At 47.4% G+C, this 24,672-nt stretch overlaps 1 protein-coding gene across 2 annotated transcripts in view; it reads left to right on the top strand.

Moving 5' to 3' along the window:
• Positions 1 to 14,859, top strand: part of KANK4 (KN motif and ankyrin repeat domains 4) — a 38,501-nt gene extending 23,642 nt beyond the window's left edge. For both annotated transcript variants that reach the window (XM_082666556.1, XM_082666557.1), the window contains exons 8-10: positions 5,404 to 5,546; positions 9,001 to 9,201; positions 14,651 to 14,859. In XM_082666556.1, the coding sequence (XP_082522682.1) occupies positions 5,404 to 5,546; positions 9,001 to 9,201; positions 14,651 to 14,755 (449 nt within the window). In that variant the 3' untranslated portion in view covers positions 14,756 to 14,859. The remainder of the gene's footprint in view (positions 1 to 5,403; positions 5,547 to 9,000; positions 9,202 to 14,650) is intronic.
• The last annotated feature ends 9,813 nt before the right edge of the window (positions 14,860 to 24,672 follow it).

Below are 24,672 nucleotides of genomic sequence, written 5' to 3' on the forward strand. Positions count from 1 at the left end.
CCTCTGGTGGAGGATCATTGCAAATGGCCTTGCTCGTCTTAGGGGCTGGAAAGGGTGGTTAATAGTCAAACAAAGAACTCTACGTCTGCTGAGTCCACCTCACAGGGCTTAGAGTGGACTTTCTGCAGAGCGTGTGACAGCACCAAGCAGCCTAGGAGTGCCTGTGTGGACAGGCGGGGGATGGGACCGACTGAAGGTGTGTGGGTCCCAGTCGAATGTCATCAGTGAGCTTAGGAGGGCTGTATGAGGGATATATAGGAGGGTACCTACAAGAGGTATAAAACCGCAAATGATCTACACGGATTAGGCCCTCTGCTAAGCACCTGGCCCCTGAGATGTCATTTAATCGTCATAACGATCCTGTTATTAGGACGATTATTCCTGTTTTATAGGTGATGAAAGTGACACTCTGAAAAGTCAACATACTTGCTCTAGATCATGCAACGACTAAGTGTGTTGCTGGGATTTGAAGTCGATACCGTGGCAACCAGGAGTTAGAGCGCATGCTAGAACAGTACACCCTTACTTAGGAAGCTGGAGGGGGAGTTTAAACAGGCATCAGGAAGTCTGAAGTTTGGATCCAACAGCTTCCCCCCAACTTGTGTCTTGTCCTCCCCACCCCCCCCGCCCCCGCTTAAATCCCTCCCACGGCTTCCCCTTGCTCTTGGCCTTCAGGAATCCCAGATGGCCTGGGCCTGCCTGCCTTTGCTCTCTCCGCCACCACCATGCACCCTCCTTCCCTCCACTCCAGCCACGTGTGGGTCTCAAACTCACCACGCTCATTCCCTCCTTAGGACGTTTGCATTTTCTTTCCATCTGGATCCTTTTCCCTGAAACTATTCTCATAACTGGCTTCTTCTCATCATTCAAGTCACAGCTCAGACGGCACCGCAGAAGGCTTCTTGGTGATCCGTCTGAAGTGGCTGTCGCATCTCCCTCTAGCAGTACACCAAGTTCCTCTTCAGGTGACCTTTGCTTGTCACTTCTCTCTGAGTCTAACAGAACGCAGTTAATCCGAGGGAGGCTCTCGTCTGTCCCCTTCCTTTCAGTATCCCCAGCACCTAGACCAGTTCCTGGCTCATGGTGGGTGTCGAGTGAAAATATCCGTTAGATGAACGAGTGGACGGATGATTCCTGGGAGCTAGGTTAAATCCCAGTAAACTTTCATTCTCCAAAATTCCATTAAGCAGCCTTGAGGCTCCTTACCTGCATGGAAAGGTGATGTACATAATGACAGCCTGAAGTTCTTTCTGCATCATCAGACGAAGACGAAGTTACAATTCTAACATTCTTCAGGGATTCATGGATACCCTAAAAATGGTAGCTCTGTTGAGAAAGGCACATCATTAAAGGAGCATGCCTCTGGGTTGCATTTACTGTGTTCAATGTTAGGGCCTTTCATTATAGAAGGTGAATAACAACACCACCTACTGTTTGTTGAGTGCCTTCCCCAGCCCAGACACAGTGCAATACTGCCATATGCAGTCCTTGCGGGGATTGTGAAGCAGATATTTAATGCATTTTCCAAGTGAGACAACTGAGGCTCAGAGAGGTCAAGTTCTGTGGTCAAGGTCACAGAGCCAGTAGGTAACTAAGCCAGAATTCTAACCATGATCTGTCATCCTCCCAACCTGGGCATTTTTCTACTACCCGAAGCTAGGTTCCAGGGACACTGTGAGACCTTAGGCGCACCTATTATGTGCACAAAAACTCTAAAGATTCGTAATGTAGCACCTTCATCTCTAAGTAGCTCACAGGCTTGCAGCCTGTTAGAAGTCCTCTGGTTGGGCCAGGCCAGCCTGGAGAACAGACAGCCTTTGATTTGTTTGTTATAAATTTCTGCTGATGTTGTCTGAGGTCCAGTCAATACTCATCAACCCTAAAGTGGTTTGGAAGCTTTCCCCTTTAACATGCTGAAATAGCACAACAGCCGCAAGCATAAAGAATGAAGGGGGCTGGGGAGACGGTCTGAAAGCGCCATTCCTTTCCCTCACTGTAGTCGGGGTGTTGAGGAGGGCAGATCTGTCCCACTCCAAACTGGGCTCCCTTCCCAGCCATTTGTGAAGCATCTGGAAAGCACATTACAAACTGTAAAGGGCTGCACAGAAGTGACTCATCATTATTGAGAAGAGAGCCATGGGTGCACCTCCACCCCTTTAGTCCGTTGTGATCTGTCCTCTATTTCGCCAGGACGCCTCTGCAGAAGAGGAAGCTGGCCGAGTTGGAGGATGTTCAGTCAAGAGCCTTCTCCTCGCCTCCGGGGAGGTTGGTTTGCTCCCTGGAGCTGCTCAGAAACATCTGCTGTGAAAGCCAGGGGTCCTCAGCCCCTTTTCAGAGCCCCTGGGTAGGAGTTAGTTCTCACTCTACTGAGTTATAGGTCACGTTTCTGAAGAGAGTATAGAGAATCGTAACCTGAGGCTCATTTATGCATCTTAAAAGCAAACATAAAAGAGTCACGGGGTAAAAATTTTGAAGTCATTAACGTGGCAACGCAGATATTCCCGTCTTTATCAGAACAGAGTTGTGAGGCGATGCATGGAGTTATTATTCGGCTTTCATAGCCCAGCTTGTCATGACAGTGGTCAGAGAGGCTTCAGGCGAGGAAATTGCTGATACCTGAGCCCAACTGTATCCATTGGCATTCTGGTTCACTATGACACATTTCTGAAAAATTGTTTGGGGTGGAGTGGAGAGAATGTCAAACAAATATTGTTGGGTTTTTTTTCCCTTGCACAGAACTTTTTTTTTTTTTTACATCTTTATTGGAGTATAATTGCTTTACAATGGTGTGTTAGTTTCTGCTTTATAACAAAGTGAATCAGTTATACATATACATATGTTCCCATATCTCTTCCCTCTTGCGTCTCCCTCCCTCCCACCCTCCCTATCCCACCCCTCTAGGTGGTCACAAAGCACCGAGCTGATCTCCCTGTGCTATGCAGCTGCTTCCCACTAGCTATCTGTTTTATGTTTGGTAGTGTATATATGTCCATGCCACTCTCTCACTTTGTCACAGCTTACCCTTCCCCCTCCCCATATCCTCAAGTCCATTCTCTAGTAGGTCTGTGTCTTTATTCCTGTCTTACCCCTAGGTTCTTCATGACATTTTTCTTTTTTCTTAAATTCCATATATATATGTGTTAGCATACGGTATTTGTCTTTCTCTTTCTGACTTACTTCACTCTGTATGACAGACTCTAGGTCTATCCACCTCATTACAAATAGCTCAATTTCGTTTCTTTTTATGGCTGAGTAATACTCCATTGTATATATGTGCCACATCTTCTTTATCCATTCATCTGATGGTGGACACTTAGGTTGTTTCCATCTCCTGGCTATTGTAAATAGAGCTGCAATGAACATTTTGGTACATGACTCTTTCTGAATTATGGTTTTCTCAGGGTATATGCCCAGTAGTGGCATTGCTGGGTCATATGGTAGTTCTATTTGTAGTTTTTTAAGGAACCTCCATACTGTTCTCCATAGTGGCTGTACCAATTCACATTCCCACCAACAGTGCAAGAGTGTTCCCTTTTCTCCACACCCTCTCCAGCATTTATTGTTTCTAGATTTTTTGATGATGGCCATTCTGACCGGTGTGAGATGATATCTCATTGTAGTCTTGATTTGCATTTCTCTAATGATTAGTGATGTTGAGTATCCTTTCATGTGTTTGTTGGCAATCTGTATGTCTTCTTTGGAGAAATGTCTATTTAGATCTTCTGCCCATTTTTGGATTGGGTTGTTCGTTTTTTTGTTATTGAGCTGCATGAGCTGCTTATAAATTTTGGAGATTAATCCTTTGTCAGTTGCTTCATTTGCAAATATTTTCTCCCATTCTGAGGGTTGTCTTTTGGTCTTGTTTATGGTTTCCTTTGCTGTGCAAAAGCTTTGCAGTTTCATTAGGTCCCATTTGTTTATTTTTGTTTTTATTTCCATTACTCTAGGAGATGGGTCAGAAAGGATCTTGCTGTGATTTATATCATAGAGTGTTCTGCCTATGTTTTCCTCTAAGAGTTTGATAGTTTCTGGCCTTACATTTAGGTCTTTAATCCATTTTGAGCTTATTTTTGTGTATGGTGTTAGGGAGTGATCTAATCTCATACTTTTACATGTACCTGTCCAGTTTTCCCAGCACCACTTATTGAAGAGGCTGTCCTTTCTCCACTGTACATTCCTGCCTCCTTTATCAAAGATAAGGCCTTGCACAGAACTTATAAGTAACCCTGACATTTTGTCGTAAACCAGATTTGTTACAATGAAGCTCTAAGTCTTCAAGAGCAAGTAGCAAGTATGTAAAGACAAGAATAACCTTCTGGACAATAATAGTAATAACAGCTAACACTTATTGAGTGTTTATTATGTGCTAGGCACTGTTCTAAGTGCTTTTAATACATTAACTCATTAACTTTCACAGTAACCTTATAGGTCCTCTTATTATCCCCATTTTACAGAAGAAATGCTAAGAAAATCTCAGACTTGCCTTACTGAGATAGTTTTATTATTGTCCCAAAGAGACACGTAGATTTTTTGCATGAGCAACAGTACAGGGAAGATTTGGTTTTCCACACTGTACCGCCCTTATGAAGTGGGAGCCTTCAGACAACAGATAACAGGCTGAAGATCTCCTATGTCTCCTTTGGTGAGAAGGGATATGAATGCATATCCCCAGGGTTACAAAGCAGAAATTTCTTTTGAGTTCTCATTTAATACTTCATCTTAAAAATATGCCAGTTTTTCATTCTATTATGAAATGTATATTCTTAATTGCTTTAATATAAAAATTTGTGGAGTGTTTTATTTTCCACTCTGCTTTTCAAATGAAAATGGTTATTCCCGGAAGATTTCCCATGTTTATCCTGGGGTGTTTTTCATGTCCCCTGGTCCATTGCACAAGATATCACTAGCCTTTGAAAAGACCTACAACCATAGACAGCTGCTTAAGAGTTACACATAGACATAGAACCAGACCTGAAATACACACCTGTGGGTGACGTGAGGCCATGTGAGTGATGGGCTCTAGCGCCGGATAGACCTGAGTCCTGGTCTCACTTCTCCTTCACTTGGGCAGTTGATATAGCTTCACTGACTTTCAGGGTCCTCATCTGTAAAATAGGAATAATGTTTGTCCTCCACTTTAGGAAATAAAGTCAAGGTCATTGGCCCCCTTGGCCACCTCTGACTCTCCTGTGGACCTTTCTTGCTGGGTATCCTCAGAAAACTTGTAAAGAAAAGTGGCCCCTGTTAAAGGCTGTTAAAAAATGTAGAACATAGATTCCACCACTGGGAAAGGATTGCTCTATCCTGTGGCCCTTTAACCAGCTGGCAGCATCCTGTTGAACAGGCTAAAGCCTGGCTTCCAGCCTCTCGGGAGCTGTTCCAGCTTCGGTGTTTCTCTTGCAGGCGTCTGCAACGTGGACCATCAGAACAAAGCTGGCTACACCGCCGTGATGATCACTCCCCTGGCTTCTGCAGAGACCGATGAAGACATGGCTGTTGTCTGGAAACTCTTACGAGAAGGAGATGTGAACATCCAAGCTACTCAGGTAGGAGGTGTGAACATGATCTCCTCTTTAACGAACACGGGCACCTCCCAGTTTTATTCTGCCACTGGGGTGAGAAACTCCATGCAGATCCATGTAGAGTTTTTAACCCGAGAAGTCTGGGCCCTCCGAATGGCATCTGTCCGAAGACTGGACATTCAGTTTCCTCAGAGCCTCCTGAGACCCAGACAGGCTGGGACAGGGGTCATGAGCTTGTAATCTATGTCCCCGTCTGAAACTGGGCAAATTCCATCTGGGTCTGACTCCTCAAACCAAATGTTAGCACCTTGAGAAGGCGTTTGCTATTTGTGCTCTAGAAAGCCCCTGCAGGAGATCCACCTCGATCATAAATTACAAAGCAGTCCAGAGGGTTGGGATGTCTCTGTTCAGCTTCTGGGCCCGTCCACTTGAGAACACAGAGTAGGGGTGTGGCCCTTAGCCAGTAGACAAAGCTCCATATGGAACAGTGGGCATTCCTCGAAAGGCCACTTGTCCATCTTTGACCAATAGAAGAACAAGCAGAGTGCATTCCACTCTCCATTTCCCCCCAGAGTGATCATCAGTGTAGCCTAACTCTCAAGAAGTGTAAAGGGGGCTTCCCTGGTGGCGCAGTGGTTGAGAGTTCGCCTGCCAATGCAGGGGACACGGGTTCGTGCCTCGATCTGGGAGGATCCCACATGCCGTGGAGCGGCTGGGCCCGTGAGCCATGGCCGCCGCTGAGCGGCACGTCCGGAGTCTGTGATCTGCAACGGGAGAGGCCACAACAGTGAGAGGCCCGCGTATGGCAAAAAAAAAAAAAAAAAAAAAAAAAAAAGAAGTGTAAAGGGTCTGAGATTTTTAAGCTAACGTGTGTCGTGGATGCTGGCAGATGACCCAGGACTCTTGTGCAAGAGACAAAGGACAGTGTGTTACTGACAGCAGTAACAGTAGTCAGAGCATTGGTATTTATACCAGTTCCCCAAGTCCCAATTCCCACTTCGCACAGGGCGGTGTGAGGAGGGCCAGATCCCTGCACACAGAGTAGATTGTGTTACTGGGGAAGAACCCTGAGCTTAGCGAACCTGAATCTTTCATACTGGATAGTAAGCGTGTCTGCCCTCTGTTCTGGAGGGGACACTGTCTCTAAGTTCCAACGCTGTTCATTGTACATTCATCCTTAAAAAGATAGTCTAGAACAAAAGGTCACATACTGCCTGACTCACTAAATATGCAGAAAGCCAAGAGACCCATAGAAAATAGAAAATTGTCTCCCAACCACCTATTTAACTCTGCTCACCACCCCGACCCCAAAGTGATTGCAGACAGTAGCCTAACCTGATGGCAAAGTCTCTTTGCACATGTCACATACTAGCAATTCTATTGGTGGCAAGAAACAGACATTTGTAGCTTACTCTCTAGTTTTCAAAGTATCTTCACCCACCTACTCCATAGGACTCAGTAAAGCTGTTTTCATTTTAAATAATATGTTTTCCAGAAACATATCAAATCTTTTCTTTCTAAATTGGTCCTCTTGAAGGGGGAATGCTCACTAATGATCAAAATCAATGCCCTTCTTATACAGGAGAAACCAATGCTCTAGGAGAGTAAGGGACCCATTCCAGGTCACCAAGGAAGGGATGGGAATTCATAGTGCAGCTTCACCCTTCAGCATCCTCTGGGGCTTTACGTATGAGGGGAGCTGCAGGTACCAGGTTAAATAGGAGTGAGCTGGGAGGCCAGGAGTCTCCCGGGCTAAACTACTTATTTCTCTCTGTATCTCCAGGGTCAGCGCTGCACCGGGCCATAGCAGTGATCTGTAAATGGTGGTTGAATTAAATTGTATGGAGCCAGACCAGGAGGGAGGGGGCCCCAAGTCAGGCAGGAGGCAGACAGGAAGACATCTGCATATGTCATCTGGCTTTAATACCACTCAAAGAGAGGAGTCTGGAGGGAAACCTATGGTCTGGTTAGTGCAGTAAACAAGCATTACCTCAGGGCTGAGCATAAGCAAACCAAAGAGCAAACAAGCTTCTCTGGAAAGATCTGTCTGGGTTCCAGAGAAATGGGGAACCAGGACACCTAACGATGCATTCACACGTCCCAGGCGATGGTCAGACCTCATCTCTAATGCTCCTAAATGCAATAATAGCTGACGTGTACACAGCATCTGTGCCGCGCTCAGGCCTCACACCAGCCCCAGAAGGGAGGTAATGTCGTTAAGCATTCCTGCTTTACCAGATCAGGAAGAGTCACCGAGAGGTGAACTCGTCCAGATTCACATAAGTACAGAATGCGGCAAAGCCAGGATTTTTCTGATTGCAACCCCCTTTCTTTGCTCTAAGCCCCAGCCTTCCGGGCAGGGAAGCATAATCCATCAGTGACTGCAGATCGGAGCTTTAATCAGTGAACTCATCAGCCAACATATTTTACGTGTAAGACACTGTGTTCAGAGCCACAGGGGATCTGAGAGGAAAGAAACCAGTCCTTACCTCTTCTCACATCCCTACAAAGCCTGACAGTCAGAGAGACATGCCTGAGGTGCCTGGAACCCAGGAGAGAACCACGAGGGCAAAATATATAATCAAGTCGCATAAGAGGACTATGTATGTATATACAGGAAAATCCAGGAAAAATGATGATCAATTTGTAATCAGAAAAGTTACTGCCACACATTTTTATATTTATACCCTTTATCTCATTTGATTTTCACAAAAGCCCTGTGAGGTATACAGGATGGATCATAATTATATTAATTTTTAAGAAAGAAAGACCAAGGTTCAGGGACACGAAGGGACGTGGCCAGGGTCACGCAGTAGGAAACAGCAGAACCAGAGCTTGGTCTTACTTTCTGACTCTAATCCGTTGCCATGTGCATTGATGATTACAGGGTTGTGAAAGATTGTTGTCAATGGCTGTGGATTAGAAATGACCACAGGACCATGTAAACAGAGAGCTTCTTGAGAAAAGAGGCTTCTGGGTATCATTCAACTGAAAATACCAGAGGTGTTCAGAGCAGCCCAAGACTTCCTGTAGGAAGTTAGGCTGGGGCGGGGAGTCAGAAGCCATGGTCCTGAAGTATTCAACCCTTCAGTTATTCCATCATTCAGCACTTATCAGCATGTACTTGGTGCTAGGCACTGGAGAGACAGAGATGAAAAAGACTTAGCTCCTGCCATCAAAGATGTCACAGTCTATGAGAAAGAGACAGGTTGACCGGTTGAAATGCCAAGTGGTAAATGCTGTGTTATGAACCCTGTGCCTGGGGTGTTAGTAGAGGGCTTTAGAGAGGATGCAGCATTTGACTCGTGTCTTGGAAGAGGAGTAGAAGTTTACCAGGCCAAGGACGACGTGTCCCTTACCACAGAGATTCAGGTCAACTGTCATTTTCCAGAGAAGTCTCTCCTGACTACACCCAGGCTGCGGAGGGGGTCCTTCCCATCAGCCCCAGCCTCACCACGCCCCTGCTCTCTGTGTGCAGGGAGGCCAGACTGCGCTGATGCTGGGAGTCAGCCACGACCGGGAGGACATGGTCCAAGCGCTACTGAGCTGCCAGGCAGATGTCAACCTCCAGGACCATGATGGATCGTCAGCCCTTATGCTGGCCTGTCGCCATGGCAACGTCGACATGGTCCGGCTGCTCCTGGCACACCCGGCCTGTGACAGCAGCCTGACTGACAAGGTGAGACTTATAGGCAATTAACAAGTGGGTGTTCCACTTCCCTTCCTGAAAAGTACCTTGCCAGCCGGCAAAATTCAAGGGACCATATGGCACTAGGAACAGAATTGACTTCATAAGGCCGTTGTTGGATTTAAATGAGATGACCCATGTAAATGCTGGGAGACTTGGAGCTGAGAAACCCCAAACCCTAGCCTTTCACACCATGCTGAGGGATTGCGCTCAGGCCTGGTCTTGACCCTGAACCGCATCTGGTCATGGCAGCATGTGGGTTTTTGAGGCGGCAGCTTGAGTAGGGAGGCTATGCTGTCCATGGGGCTCCCAAAGGCGGGATGAAGGAACCAAGTACAAATTGTGTCCACTCTTGGACAGTGACCTACCTTACAGAGTGGCCCATTTCATCAAGCCACCCTGCTTGAAGTTGCATTGCCAGATACATGCTTCTTGTGAGGCGACGGCGTTGATGATGATGATGGTGATGATGGTGGTGGTCGTGGTGGTGACAGTGACGAGATAACAATAGTTATAAAAGCTAACCTGTATCACATGCTGGCTTGGTGCCAGGTACTGTACCAAGCAGTTACCACGGACTCTCTAGTTTAAATCCCGCAACAATCCTATTAGATTGACTCTGTTGCTCATGGGGGAACGGAGGCCCTGGGTGGTTAAGTAACATACCCAAGATCACACAGCTAGTGGAACCAGCTCCATCAAACTCCTAAGAACACTCACAGGAACTAACTCTTTCCATGCATTACCTCATGAATCCTCTCAGTAATCCAGGGAGGTAGATACTGCCGTCCCCGTTTTGTATTGATAAGGAAGCAGAGGCCTAGAGCGTTTATACAGCCGTCATAAGGTCACAAGCTGCTGATTCTTGAAGCAAGAATTCGAGCCCAGGTCTGACTTAATGCTGACACTGTAATTTAATGCTTCAAACAGACTTCTCTGTACTTTCTTAACATCCACATTTCAAAAGGAACAAAGGCCTGAGGGGGGAAAGACGGGCCCCTCCCCGCCCAGGGACAGCCCCTCTTACCAAGCCACATCTGAAAACGCCCTGCCACTGTCCCATCACTGATTCAAGCTGCTGGGTCCCTTGTACCGCACCCAGGCAGCAGGCACCCAGGCCCAGTATCTTCAGGTCCCACAAACTCCAGCTCTGCCCAAAGCCATTTCCGTGATCATTAGAGAGCACAGACCCTCTTGAAATGCTTGTGGGAACAGTGGTGGGCTCCGGAAGTAAGAGCCTCCTTTTCCAAATGTGATACAGTAAGATAAAGGCTCTATGTTAATGCGCTCCCTGCAGGGTCACCCTGGGGCAGAAGGAGGTGGCCCCTTAATCTGGGACAGACCCAGGGCCCTCTTAGGAGTGAGCAGTGCAATTGGCCAGGGGAGGCCTGAGAGGACAGGCCTGTGGGATGGGGGCAGGAGCTTTGGAAGTCCCTGGTTAGTGGGGGTCATCAGGCAGTGAGACTGAGTCTCCCGCCACAGATTAGAGAGCTCAGTAGCTGCTTTCAGTAGGTGGAGGTAGGGCTCTGTTGAACTTTGGACAGATCAAGTGATTGTTAGAAGCATGGACTTTATTTTTTTTTTAACTTTTTATTTTATTTTATTTTTTAATCAGTTATACATATACATATGTTCCCATATCTCTTCTCTCTTGCGTCTAGAAGCATGGACTTTAGAATGAAACACTCATGAGTTTGAAACAGCGTTCTGTGACTGTGTGCCTTTGGGCAGGTCACTTAACCATTCTGAGCCTCTGCATGCTCGTCTGTAAATGAGGATAGTAATAGACCAGACCTCAATACGGTACATTTGTAAAGCCCCTGTGTGACATCTAGGAGATACTCAGTTGATGGCAACTGTTATTGTTGGGAATAGGTGAACCACAACAGCAAATACGAGGCAGCCACCACGTGAATGAGTAGGGACCTGGGCATTTGCAGGCAGTGTCTGGAGGGAGTAGGGAGGATGAAGGTCTGGAGTTAGAGGAGCCATTCAGAGGAGGCTGGAGCCCAAAGGGAGAAGTACTCCCATCTGGGAGTGATTGCGCCCTCTAGGGGAGATTCAGCAGTGTCTGGAGACATCTTTATCTGTCATAAGTATGTGTGTGGGGCAGTCCTGGCATCTAGTGGGTAGAGGCCGGGGTAGCTGCTAAACATCCTACAAAGTACAGGAACAGTGAAGAATTACAGATTATCTGGCCCAACATGGCAGTAGTGCCTCCGCTGAGAAACCCTGGTATAGGTGAGTGCTGAAATCCAGGTGGGATGAAATGCTGTCCCAGTGAAGTGCTGGAGGTTGAGGACAGGCTGGTTGCAGTTTGGGGCAGCCTGAGAAGAAGGTACTAGGCAGCTAAACTGGAGATGGTAGCGGAAGCCTGTCTTAGGGGAAGGTGGAGAGCGTTAGGGGATGCCCAGTGAGCACAGGGGTGCCCAAGCGATACAGGTGGCAGGCCCACAGAAGTTTCTAGACCTTGCTCACGGCCCAATCACCTGCTGCCTGCTGGGGACAGGGTTGACTCAGGAGTCACACCCAAATTTCCCAAAGGTGACTTGGGTGAAAAGTTTCAGTGGGAGATGGGGACCGATGACTGGGTCTTGGCAAGCACCCAGCCCTGTGCCTCCAGCTTTGCATTGAAGGGTGGAGTCCAGCCCTTATCATGATCACCATCTCGTTTCAGCGTTCACTTTCCTATGGAGACTTAGGTGCTCCCTTGGAAAACCGAAAGAGAAGTCATGTCCTGAAATTGGTTTCTCTCATCCTACCAACATGTAAAGGTTGCTATAAATACAGAACCCCCAGAGCAGCCCGCAAGGCACCTTCCCCACGTTTAGAAGGTGATTCGGGAAATTGGTCACCCAGCCTATTGGGACCCACAGAGTGACGAGAACGAGGAGGTGGTGGTGAGACCTGATCCCTGGCCCCCAAGGCTTACCCTTTGAAGGACTTGTTTGGGCAGTGACTCCAAAGCATGCGTCAAAGCGAAAGCTTCTTGAAGGCATAGACTATGCCTTGCTCATCTTTGCCTGATATGTGGTGGCTTCTTGGTGAGTTTTTGTCATATTGAGAGATAACCCCCTACCACACACACACACACACACACACCCTCACACACAAGGTGTGCTGGCTGCCTGACCCCTTCGGGCTCTCCGGGCCTGCAGTGCTGCTGAGCAGGGACTTGCCGTGCTTGGCTTCCACCGGAGCCGCGGGCCGAGGGCTTGTTCCCAGGGCTCGGGCAGAAGCATCTTGGGGGCACACCCTCCCTAGGTGGTCACTCTGGCCACACTTTCTGAAATGAATGGCGCCCCCCGCTTTCCACGTGTGTAGTTGAAGAGCCCACAGATGCAGGCTGTCATCTCCAGGTGGGCCCTGTTCAAGGGTGCAATGTCCTCTGGGACTGGCCCTGTGGCTCTTTCCCATAATAATGTTAATCACACTGTCTCCTTGTTTACGTGGAGCGTCAGGGTTGACAAAGTGCAGCAGGGGACAGGCCTAAATAAACCCAGGCCCCTCCGGTGGGGCTTTCGCAAGAATCTTCTGTGGAAAATCTTTGCTTTCTTCCAGACTTGGCCAATCTGAGAACATACTCATTAAGATTTAGGGGCTCAGGTTCTTCATCAACTTGAAATGAATACTCTGTTATCATCCAGCATTCCCTCTTTCAACAGTGCTTATTGAGGGTTGACCAGACTACAGGCACGGAGCCAGGGGCTAGGCCAGCAGAACAGGCCAGATCCAGTGTCTGACCTTGTGGACACTGAGATTTATCAAATAACCCCACAAATACCAACTTACAAAGACGGGTAAAAGGCGGGTACAAGGAATCATGGGGCCTTTTCAGGGCAAGAACTTCATCTGTTTTGTGAAGCCTGTCTGCTGAAATGCCACTTCCTTCCTCTCCCCACCCCCTGCCCTCCCCCCATATACACAGGGTGGTCATCCCGTCCCTTGAGCTCACTCTGTTCCTTTGCTGGCTTGTTTGGCCTTCGGCCGTACACTATAGTTATTTACATGTGTGTGGAGCCCCGATGGCAGCTGGACTCCATCCTGGAGCACAGAGAAGAGACTGAAGGGTTTTTAGCTGAGCGTGAACACTTCCCACCTGCTTCTTTGGAGTTTCCACATTTTAGAAAGTAATTTCCCCCATCGGCAGTAGAGTGGAGAACACTCTAGCGGGGTCTTGGGTGGCCCCATGTGTCAAACCCATTCATATTTATACAGCAAAATGTAAAAGTATTGATACTTAAATGAGCTAAGTAAGGACCAGAGATAACCTCACGTTTTGCCTCAAAATGAGTTGCCTAAAAAGTGGTTTTCAGAGCTGTTTAGATGTCAGAATTCTGGGTTCGGGATTGAGCCCTCGGAGCTCAGCGTCCACTGCATCATGGCGGTCCTTCCCCTCATCTCTGGGTAGAGAATGGTTGGTGCTTCCTGCTGAGAGCTGCTCTGTTTGCAGCTTCTTTAGACAGCGGAATGGGAAGCTTCTTGCACAGCAGCCATGGTGAGAAAAGCAGCGTGGTATCACACATCGGGAAGTAAAAATGAGTGTGTCCTTCTGGGCTGCAAGCCCACTTCAAAGAATTTGTCCTTAGGAAATAGGAATGGGAGGATGCTTTCTGCACTAAGTTTATCATGGTGAAGACTTGGAAACAACCTAAATCTCCAATAAAAGGAAAATAGTTCAGTAAATAATGGAATATTATACAGCCAGTAAGAAAAACCTTTATGTCCTGATGACTATGTAAGAGCAGGGAAAGTCTTAGAGCATATCATGGTGAGTTAAAAATAAAAGTACATGCAGAATTGATATACATTATCATTCCTCTATTTAAAAACCAACAACAGGGCTTCCCTGGTGGCACAGTGGTTGAGAGTCCGCCTGCCAATGCAGGGGACACGGGTTCATGCCCCGGTCCGGGAAGATCCCACATGCCGCGGAGCGGCTGGACCCGTGAGCCATGGCCGCTGAGCCTGTGCTTCTGGAGCCTGTGCTCCGCAACGGGAGAGGCCACAGCAGTGAGAGGCCTGCGTACCACAAAAAAACAACAAAAAAAAAACAAACAAAAAAACCACATTTGCACAGGAGAAAAGACTGGAGGGAAACTTACCGAAATCCTAACTCTCATTTAGGTCTGTGTAATGGAATAATGGAAGAGTTGTTTTCATTCCTCTGTTTTCCAATTTTTTAAAAAATGTATTAAAAACCAAGCAACACTTCTTTATTTTCATTGGCACAGATTTCCCAGGAGTGAATGATGTTTCCGTGGAAGGGGGCCCATTTCTCTGATCCTCATGCCATTTGAGTTTCCTCCTCTCCTCTGTGAATGCTTGGAATAGACTTCTATGTCCCATGCGTACCCCTTTCTCCCAACTCACCCTTCCTTTCTGCGGTGGGAGGCAAATGGGATAAAAATTTGTTTTTCCTTTTCTTTCTCCCCTGTAGGCTGGCCGAACGGCTTTGTCCATCGTTCTGAAATCGCCCGCCCATGTGGAAATTGCAGGGCTGCTACGGGCCCACGCGAAGCAGGGCAGGTCCCTGGGACCGTAGGGGCTGCAGAAGAGCTGGCAGCAGGGAACAGAAGGGGCCTTCTCTGGACTCCTCCCTCGCCCTCGGAGAGGGCACGGGTCATAGCCAGGGGGCCGCCCCGCAAGAGAAGAAACTATGTCAAATACGCACATACATTCCTCTTGTATAATTCTGCTCGTTAGGATGCTTTGTAGTTTTTGCCTTAGGCCAAGCCCCAAAACTGCGGGCTGCAGAGGGGTGCAAGGTACAAAGTGCATTGGTGTTGGCTAAAAAATCCCGGCTATCTTCAGCCTCGAGTTCCTTGCGACTCTACCCTTTGTAGCACCGTGCAGAGACCAGGCAGGCAGGAGCACAGTAGCAAAGCAATACTTTTCACGTGGAATTTTAAAGTGCGTCATCTTTCTGTTTTATAATCAATTATATATGAATATATCCCATTGAATATGCATGTCTAGAGAGGAGGGGGTGGGGAAGGGGTGGGATTTAAGCAGCTTCCCTGGCAGTCATTCTCTGTAGGACCCTAGGAGAATCACCACGCAGGCAGGTGAAACTGGACAAACCCCTCTGGGGCCTTTGTTTAGTTAGCGTTGACAGAGAAATCTGAAACTCAGACGAGGTAGGAAGAAGCACATTGGCATCAATGCCAGATATACGGTCTTGACCATTTCCGAGTCACCAAGTGGCTCTGCTTTGCTCTAGGGAATTGGAATTAATCAGGAAGTTATCCAATCCAGTGAAGCACACCACATGTATGTAGGCAGAGTTCAGTTACGTCAGCTCTTCTGAATCTGTGAAAGAAACAAATGAATCAGAGTGAGCATACTTCTTGGGATGGGTTTTTATCATCCAGAAGCCACCACTGTTCCTTTGTAGCAGTACCCGTGGACTCACGGTAATCCTGGCTCCTTTCCCCTCCACCCTTACGAGCAGACTATGAGCCTTCATGTGGCTCTGAGGTTTCTGAGGCTCCTAGCAGCAGAGCTTGTCAGCCTGCAGCAGGAATGTGGAAGCTGGGCTGGGCAGGGCCTGCTCTGCACTGACATATCTGTCTACTGGAAAGTTAGTTCTTAAACTTCCACAATCCCAGGGGCCCACATGTGCATGGCTTTGTCTATGAATTTGTTCTTTCTTAAAAATCTCTTATGCAAAAAAAATCTCTCATGTATAAAAAGGAAAGACATCAAAGCTGGGTGAGCCTCACCCTGGTAACTCAAAAGCTCGAGTTCTCATTTGACTCAGATATCAATTTGCTTGGTGCCCCTTGGGTGAGTCATGGAACCTCTCTGGGCCCCCTTTCATCATCTCTAAAAATGGAGATCATCATACAACGTTTGTCCTGGGGGTGCTGGGCAAGGAACAGCTGATGCAAGTTTTGGAATCCAATTTGTAATCCATAAAGACTGTCTGCTGAAATGGCACAGCAAACTTCAGTACAACTTTGTGATGCATGAGAGAGGCTCTAAGTCCCAGAGCAGGACAGTGATGTGTGATGGTGTTGCTCAGAGAGAGTGCAGCAAATAATGATCTAAAATGCTTTAAGTGGGTTTATTTTGACTTCATAGCACATTTTAAGAGCAGAACCCCACATTAATAAATGTTCTAGCTGGGTGCTTCTCAAACTTTGACGTGCATACAAGTCACCTGGAGAGCTTGTTGGAACGCAGTCAGTCTGCGAGGGAAGGGGCTGGAGAGTCTACATTTCTAACCAGTTCCCAGGGGATGCTGACGCTGCAGGGCCACGCCACACATGCAGTAGCAAGACTCTGGCCCATCCTGATCATTTATATATTAAAATGCTGCCTCTCGATATTCTGTCTCAAAGTTTCTTTGCATTTCTCTGCTCTCAGATCTTGGGAATTTGCAATGTGGGTCTTATTTTCTATTGTGTTTCTGCAGAGAGCAGTAAGGGGGTCCGTGTCCTGTGTTGCCAATTTAGGGTCTGTTTCTGCATCTCATATTGGAGTGGCAACTTTTATTTGGCCGTATTTCTTATAATTATCTCATTTGAATCCAGCTATAAAAAAATTGCTTATTGACCAGAGAAGGCAAACTGGTTTTCCTAGAGTTTGAAGCCACTGAGTCATTATCAGAAAGACTTTTCCCCCCTTTCTGAGATTTTAAATATTTCTTTTCATGTTGAGTTTGGAACGTGAATACATGAGCTCATCACTTAACCATTCCATTCCATTGGAATGTCTGAGCCCAGAGCATGGTGAGATGAACAAGCACAGCCTGCCTCCCTGTCATTGTCGCTGCTCTAGAATTCATTCCACAAAAATCTGCTGAAACCGGCCCTGTGCCTGACACTGTTCCCAGCGCTGGCTTTTGGAAAGCAGCTGTGGTCCCCTCTAGAAAACCAGTGTCTAAGGTTACCATGATCCCAATCCCAGGCTTTCCAGGACTTGAAGCCAAGGTTCCACTGATTAATACATTTATCAAGTGTCTGACAGCACAGCCTCCAAGCAACATAAGTCAGGCTCACTGGAGACAGGAATTAAGCTCAGGCCTGGGGAGAGACCCACAGGTATTTTAGCTTCCCTCACTGCCTGCATGGGAGCTTGCAATCGGCTTTGGAAGACAGGACACATGTGCTAATAGTAAAGAATAAAACCAGACAACATAGTTTATTCCACAAATATTTCTGGAGTACCCACTGTGTGCAGGTGCTGGGCTTGAATTAGAAACATCACAGTGACACAGTTCAGACGGCCACTTCATCTACTTGGGGAAACAGAATGTGAGAAGGAAGCCTAGAACACTACAGGGGTACCAATAAAGGGCACTAGAGCGGGCCTTAGGAAGTCAAGGGAGGCTTCTAGAGAAAGACGGGTCTAATTGAAAATGTAAAGATTAGTGGATGTTAGCCAGAAAAGGAAGAGTACTGAGAGGTGAGGAGAGGACAGAGTGTGTCAGGCAGACAGACCAGTGTTGCCAAGGCTGAAAGATTTGAGGGCTGGCATTTGGGGACCTTCATTCAGTTTGATAGAACTGCCATGTAGAGTTTGAGAGGGATGCTGAGATCAAAGGGTGGATTTGGAAGAGATGAGACTGAAAATACCTGAGGACCAGATCAAAAAGGGCCTGAAATCTGTGATAACTCTTTGTTCTAAAGGCAATGAAAGTCTACTGATTTATGACTGAGAAATTCATTCACCTAACCTTCATTTAACACAGATTTGTAGGGACTTACTCCCTTCCAAGTCCTGTGTTTGGGGCTGGGGACATGCTGGTAGACAAGTTAGGCAAGGAGCTCACAGTTTAGCAGGGAAGAAAGACAAACAAGTCCTCTTGGCCCAGAATGATGCACATTGCAACTGGGAAAGTACAAGGTGTGACGGGGACACATAGGTGGGACCCTCAGCCTAGTTGGAAGGTGGGGAGGGAGTCGAGGAAGGCTTCCCAAGGAATGTTTAAGCTCTCTGAAGGATGACTAGGCAGTAGCCAGGCAAAGAGGAGCTGAGGAAGCATGCATAGAGCCTCAAGACAAGGGAGAACACGGACTTGGAGCATTAGAAGAACTCCAGTGCTCCTGGAATAGAAAAAAGGAAGGATGGCAAGATGAGACCAGACAGAAAGCCACTGTAACAAGACTTGAAGGAAATAGGAATATAGTAAGCGATGCTCAGATTTACATTCCAGAAATAACACTAGAGTTCTGGGGGGCATGAGTGACATTTATTCAACAAACGTCTGTGGACTATCTATTCCGGGTCCTAGGTTCCAGAGTTCATGGTTTGGTGGAGGAGACAGACATAGGCTGACAGCAGCTATGCGATAGGATGAATAATGGAAGTCTGAGTCATGCTGCAGAGACTGACTCGGCCAGAGGGAGTCAGGGAAGCCTCCAGAGGAGGTGGCTTTTGAGCTAAGCCAGCAGGATGCCTAGGAGTTTGCCCAGGCGTTCCAGATAGAACAGCAGGTGTAAAGATGTGGAGTGTGAAAGAGCACGGCCTGCTCTTTCAGAGTCATTTCACGATGACTTGGGTTTAGGATGCACAGGGGAATGACTGGAGAGGAGATTTGAGAAGAAGGTCGGTGGACACATCTCACTTGTTGACATGTATGTTGACATTAGGGATTTGAACTTGAGCCTGTAACTTGAGGGGAAATCACAGAGTCCTTGGACACTCTGAAGCTCTCTTTGGAAAAACGCACATATGTGCCAAATATGCATGTAATTTCAGGGATTCAGAAATCTGCAGTTAAGATCTCACTGCTCTGGGCAGTGGGGAGCCACTGAGGAATTTCTAAACCGTGGAGCCACGTGATCAGATGTGCACTTTACAGGGGGAGGGTGGAAAGAGACTGGAGGCAAAAAGATCTGCTAAAAGTTCTCATAAGACGCGAGGTATAAAGCCGTAAGGGTCGTTTGTCCTGGTGTCAGTAGGGATAAAGAATAGGGCCCTATGGGAAAGGCATCAGGGGTGGGCGTGGGCCAGGATGTGATGACAAACTGGATGGTGGAGAAGGCTCTAAAATGAGTGACAGGAAAATGATGGTGTCGCTGTCCCTAATATCTGTTCTTCCCATCATCCTTAGTAATAGAATCCCCAATTTTTAGCTAGACACATCACTACCCAGAGTAGAGACTCCATCTCCCAGCCTCCCTTACAGCTTGATGTGGCCACGTAACTAAGTTCTGGCTACTAAGACGTGAGTGAAGCGATGTGTGCAAACTCTGGCTCCTGCATTTAAATGCATTTCTCCCTTCCCACTGGCTGGAAAGTGGTAGCGATAAATCTTGATCAATGAAGATGAGGCCAGCTCTCTAGGGATCATAGAATAAGAAGTCAGAAAGAGCTTAGGCCCCCAACACTGTAAAGCCATCGAATCTGCCCCTGGTTGTTTATTCCTCATTTGATATGTGAGCAAGAAATAATTCTCTAACTTGTTTACACCATTGCACATTTGGGATCTCTGTTGCAGGAGGAGCTGGACAAATGTACTCAGCATCCCATGGCAGTCTCAAGGGTCGAAAGCTGAGGTTATATGGGCTGGGAGAAAATATTTGCAAATGATATGACCCACAAGGGCTTAATTTCCAAAATATACAAATAGCTCATAGAACTCAATAACAAAAAACAGAAAAACCAATTGAAAAATGGGCAGAAGACCTAAATAGACTTTTCTCCAAAGAAGACATACAGATGGCCAATACGGACATGTTAAGATGCTCATCATTGCTAATTATTAGAGAAATGCAAATCAAAACTACAATGAGGTACCACCTCACACCAGTCAGAATTGCCGTCATTAAAAAGTCTACGAATAACAAATGCTGGAGAGGGTGTGGAGAAAAGGGAACCCTCTTACACTGTGGGTGGGAATATAAATTGGTGCAGCCACTGTGGAGAACAGTATGCAGGTTCCTCAAACATCTAAAAATAGAGTTGCCATATGATCCAGCAATCCCAATCCTGGGCATATATCCAGAGAAAACTATAATTCAAAAAGATGCATGCACCCTTATGTTCATAGCAGCATTATTTACAACAGGCAAGACATGGAAGCAACCTAAATGTACATTGACAGGTGAATGGATAAAGAAGATGTAGTATATACGTATATGTGTGTGTGTGTGTGTATATATATATATATATATATACACACACACAAACACACAATGGAATACTACTCAGGCATAGAAAAGAATGAAATAATGCCATCTACAGCAACATGGATGGACCTAGAGATTATCATCCTAAGTGAAGTAAGTCAGAAAGAGAAAGACAAATACCATATGATATCCCTTATATGTGGAATCTAAAATATGACACGAATGAAACTATCTAAGAAACAGAAACAGACTCACACACATAGAGAACAGATTTGTGGTTGCCAAGGGGGAGGGGGTGGGGGAGGGAAGGATTGAGAGTTTGGGATTAGCAGGTGCAAACTATTACATATAGGATGCATAAACAACAAGATCCTACTGTATAGCCCAAGGAACTACATTCAATATCTTGCGATAAACCATAATGGAAAAGAATATGAAAAAGAATACATATATGTAAAACTGAATCACTTTGCTATACAGCAGAAATTAACACAACATTGTAAAGCAACTATGCTTCAATAAAATTAAAAAATACGAATAAATAAAGCTGAGGTTAGTGGATTTCAGGGGGAAAAGCTCAGGAAGGCCTTCAGAACGAGCATCCTCTCAATGGCTAAGTATAATGGATATGTCCTCAAGATACAGGCCCCTGTTCCATGCCCACAGTAAAAACACCCCACCCACAGTCTTGCAGGTGAGGCCTCGTATCACTATAGCAGATTCCTAAACACAGGCTCTGGGCCACAGGGCAGCCAGTCCTTAAGCAAGACAGTGCCTTAAGCAAGACTGGCCTGGTGTGGAAATATAGGCAAGACCACTGAATTATCTGAGAAATTTGAATGAAGAAACATGTAGAGTTTTATCGACGAGTAGAAGGTCATGTTGGGGAGTGAGAAGAGAGAGAAGCTATGAGGTGGAGTGAGGTGTGAGGACAGGCAGAATTTGCACGCACAGAGGTCAAGCCAGGCAACAAGTATGAGCAACAGGGAGCTACGAGTAGAGAAGAGTTGGAGAGCAAAGTCTATCAAGTAGACACCTATGGCTTGTCTGCCAGGTCCTCCTGTCCTAGGAACCTCCCCTTCCCAGCCCCATCCAGCATCCACATGACTGTAGCAGGAGCAGCCTCGTTCCTACATGAAATCTTGGCCCCTGGCCACTGAAGGGTGGACAGTGGAACTGACTGGGCCAATCAGGCCTCCTCCAAGGAATTTTGGAGCTGGGATTTAGGAGAGAAATTCAGTCTCCTTCTGGGTGTCTGGGTTATAACATGTTGATCTCAGAAGCTGCTGGTGGCCAGGGTCAGCCTTGTGCACTGAGGAGAAAAAGGTGACTCTTCAGCCAGAAAGACTGAAACAGACTTCCTGGCTTCACCAGAGCAGCGCTTGTTCCTTCCAAAGACCCCAGTAGACAACTACCCTACTTGCTTTCTTTCCCAGTCTCCCCTCGGGGCTGTGGAGCATGGTGGGAGGCTAGCCAGACCATGGTGTCTGGAATTGGCTGTCTCTGGTGCTGAAGCCCAGCTAGACCACTTGGCCACTCAGGCTCCTGATCTGTGAACTGGGGGATGATAGTTCCCCCTCTGTTCTCATAAGAGGTTAATTAGATTAGGCATCCTCTTAACGCTTGGCCCAGTGACAGAACTCAATATACAGAAGAGTACTTCCCCTTTCCACTGGCCATTTGATCTTTTCCTCTAGACCTGGCCCCATAAACATAGAAGCTTGCCTTCACTGACTACTTAGAAATACCCAGGCATCAGTCTTAAGGGTGTTGTATGAAATCATTTACTCTCACAATAACCCTTTGAGGTTGGCATTAATATTATCCTTGCTGAATATATGAAGAAACTGAAGCACAGAGAGGTTAAGTAACTCATCCAAGGCCACACAGCTACTAAATGTCAGATCTGGGATTTCAAGCAGTGGATTTGGCTCTGTGACTCCACTCCACCACCTGCCATATATCTGGAGCTCTCCTTGCTCCCTTGCCAGTGACCCAGGCTGGGGACGGGTGCCAAGCAGCAGTCAGTGGGTGACCTGCAGGTCCTGCTGGGTGGTTCCAAGACAGAGGAGACAAACAGGCAGAGTGTTTGGGACTGGAACAGCTGAGGGTCAGGACCCCCAGGCACTCAGCATTCCTGGGGAAGAAAGCAGCCTTCTGTGCAGGGTACAGATAGTCTGAACTCACGTTGCCTCAATTGCCCCCTCAGTAGAGAACTCCCTATGATTCCAAATCAGTTCCTCCACCCCTTGTCCCATCCCAGAGAGGGGTGGTCCTGGAACAGAGGAGCCCAGCCAGTGATGGAGGGGATCCCACCTGCCTTCCTCTCCACCTCAACTCCACATCCAGACGCAGTGAAGCAAACAGAGCCACCCTACCGCTGAGTAGGGAGCGGGGAAATATTCTTCAATCCTCATTTGCCTTAGAAGTGAGGAAATTTCCACTCTTCTCCCCAGAAGGGAAAGCTATGAGAAGAAACTATATACCCTCCTCCAGTGTCATTGCAGTCAGATCCGGAGCAGGATGGGAGCAAAGCCCAGGCCCTGTCTGTGCTCTGCCTGCCCACAGAGAGAATGCACGCAGGTCTGCTTTCCACCCCGCTGTTGGCTCAGCAGGACAGGCCTGGCCATGCCTCATTAGGGGACTGAGATTCTGATCACCAATTCCAGTGTGGGCGGTTTTCCCCTCATCTAAGCCATTCTTGCATACCAGCTGGGCATCCTACCTTTCAACTTAATTCCAACGTTATGTACCTGGAAACAGCATCAGATTCCACAAGTTAAGGGCTCAGTCCCACAATACTGCCCTGCGCTTCAGTTGCCAATCACAAGCCCAAGCTGGCACCTGTGCTTTTGATGGACAGGCTATAGATTAGAGTTTCCCATGACCTCCTCCTTGGGTTTGATTAATTTTCTAGAGCAGCTCACAGAACTCAGGGAAACACTTACTTACTAGGTCATGGGTTTATCATAAAAGGATATAACTCAGGAACAACCAGATGGAAGAGATGCATAGGGTAAGGTGTGGGAAAAGGGGGCAGAGCTTCCTCATCCTCCCAGAGCATGCAACTCTCTGCATTTCCACGTGTTCACCAACAGCAAAGCTCTCTGAACCCTGGTCCTTGGGTTTTTATGGAGGCTTCACTACACAGCCATGACTGATTAAATCACTGGCCACTGGTGATTGATCTCAATCTCCAGGCCCTCTCGCCTCCTTGCAGGTCAGAGGAGTGAGACTGAAAGTTCCAACCCTTTAATCCCATGGTCGGTTCTTCTGGTAATCAGTCCTCAACCTTAGGTGCTGTCCCAGGTCAGTCATCAACAAAACAAAAGACACCTTTATGGCTCTCATCGCTTAGGAGATTCCAAGGGTTTTAGGAACTCTGTGCCAGAAATGGGACAAAGTCCAGATATATATATTTTTTATTATTAATCACAATATCACAGGGACACTGCAGGGGGCACTGTGGCTCTGCCTGTGACCAGAGTGAACCTGTGATTCTGGGCTCAGGTGTGAGATACTCGCTGTGTACATTTAAGCCACGTCCTTCTTTCCAGCTGTGATCAGCAATAAAGTTGACATCTCTGGTGTCTCATCTCGCAGTGGTTTCCCAGCTTTGGAAATGAGAAAAGTAACGGTGTTTATTGTCCCCGAACTCCTCCCCCGGGTCCCCCACACTCCCTGGTCAGCACATTGATCCTGTGGATGAGGCCCAGCCTGGTCTTATTGGTGAAGTGGGGTGGAAAAGGGGGGGTGGGCGGACACAGGCAGACGAAGGGATCTTGCCTGAAGGGGGCACTGCCAGACCCAAAGTCTGTCTGAGCCTGCAGTGATACTAGTCGCTTCACTTGCACAACTCCAGGGGGCGCCATCTCACTGCATTCTCATGAATATCACCTTCTGCTGTTGTGTCCAGGAGCTGCCATTCACAGATGGCACAATGGTGCCCCTGATAGGTCTGGAACAGGGTGCCCTGGGTCAGGGTGAGGTAGGACAGGACCTCACTGGGGGGAAATCTGGGGCATCCAGGTCTCACGGTTCAGAGGTCTGGTCAGGCAGGCAGGTGGACGGACATGCAAGTAAATAAGACCGTACCAAGGGGCAAGGTGTGCACACCAGGAGCCCATCCAGGAATCAGGAGGAGGGAGTCAGTGGTCCAAGGAGGGGCCCAGCCAGGGAGGATGGAGCGTGACAATTCAGGATGGCACAATTATAAAGCCACCCGAGTGCCACCCCCAATCGACACGATCTAGGCTTAAAAGCACTCACAGCCCAGCAGGGAGCAGACATGGGGCCTGAGGGATCAGCTCAGCTGGGGCCTCTCTGCATCTCCTGGTGGCCCCAGGCACTTCTTGGCCTGTGGCAGCATAACTGCAGTCGC

Source organism: Grampus griseus, assembly GCF_964374135.1.
Source record: "Grampus griseus genome assembly, chromosome: 1".
NCBI classification, from domain to species: domain Eukaryota; kingdom Metazoa; phylum Chordata; class Mammalia; order Artiodactyla; family Delphinidae; genus Grampus; species Grampus griseus.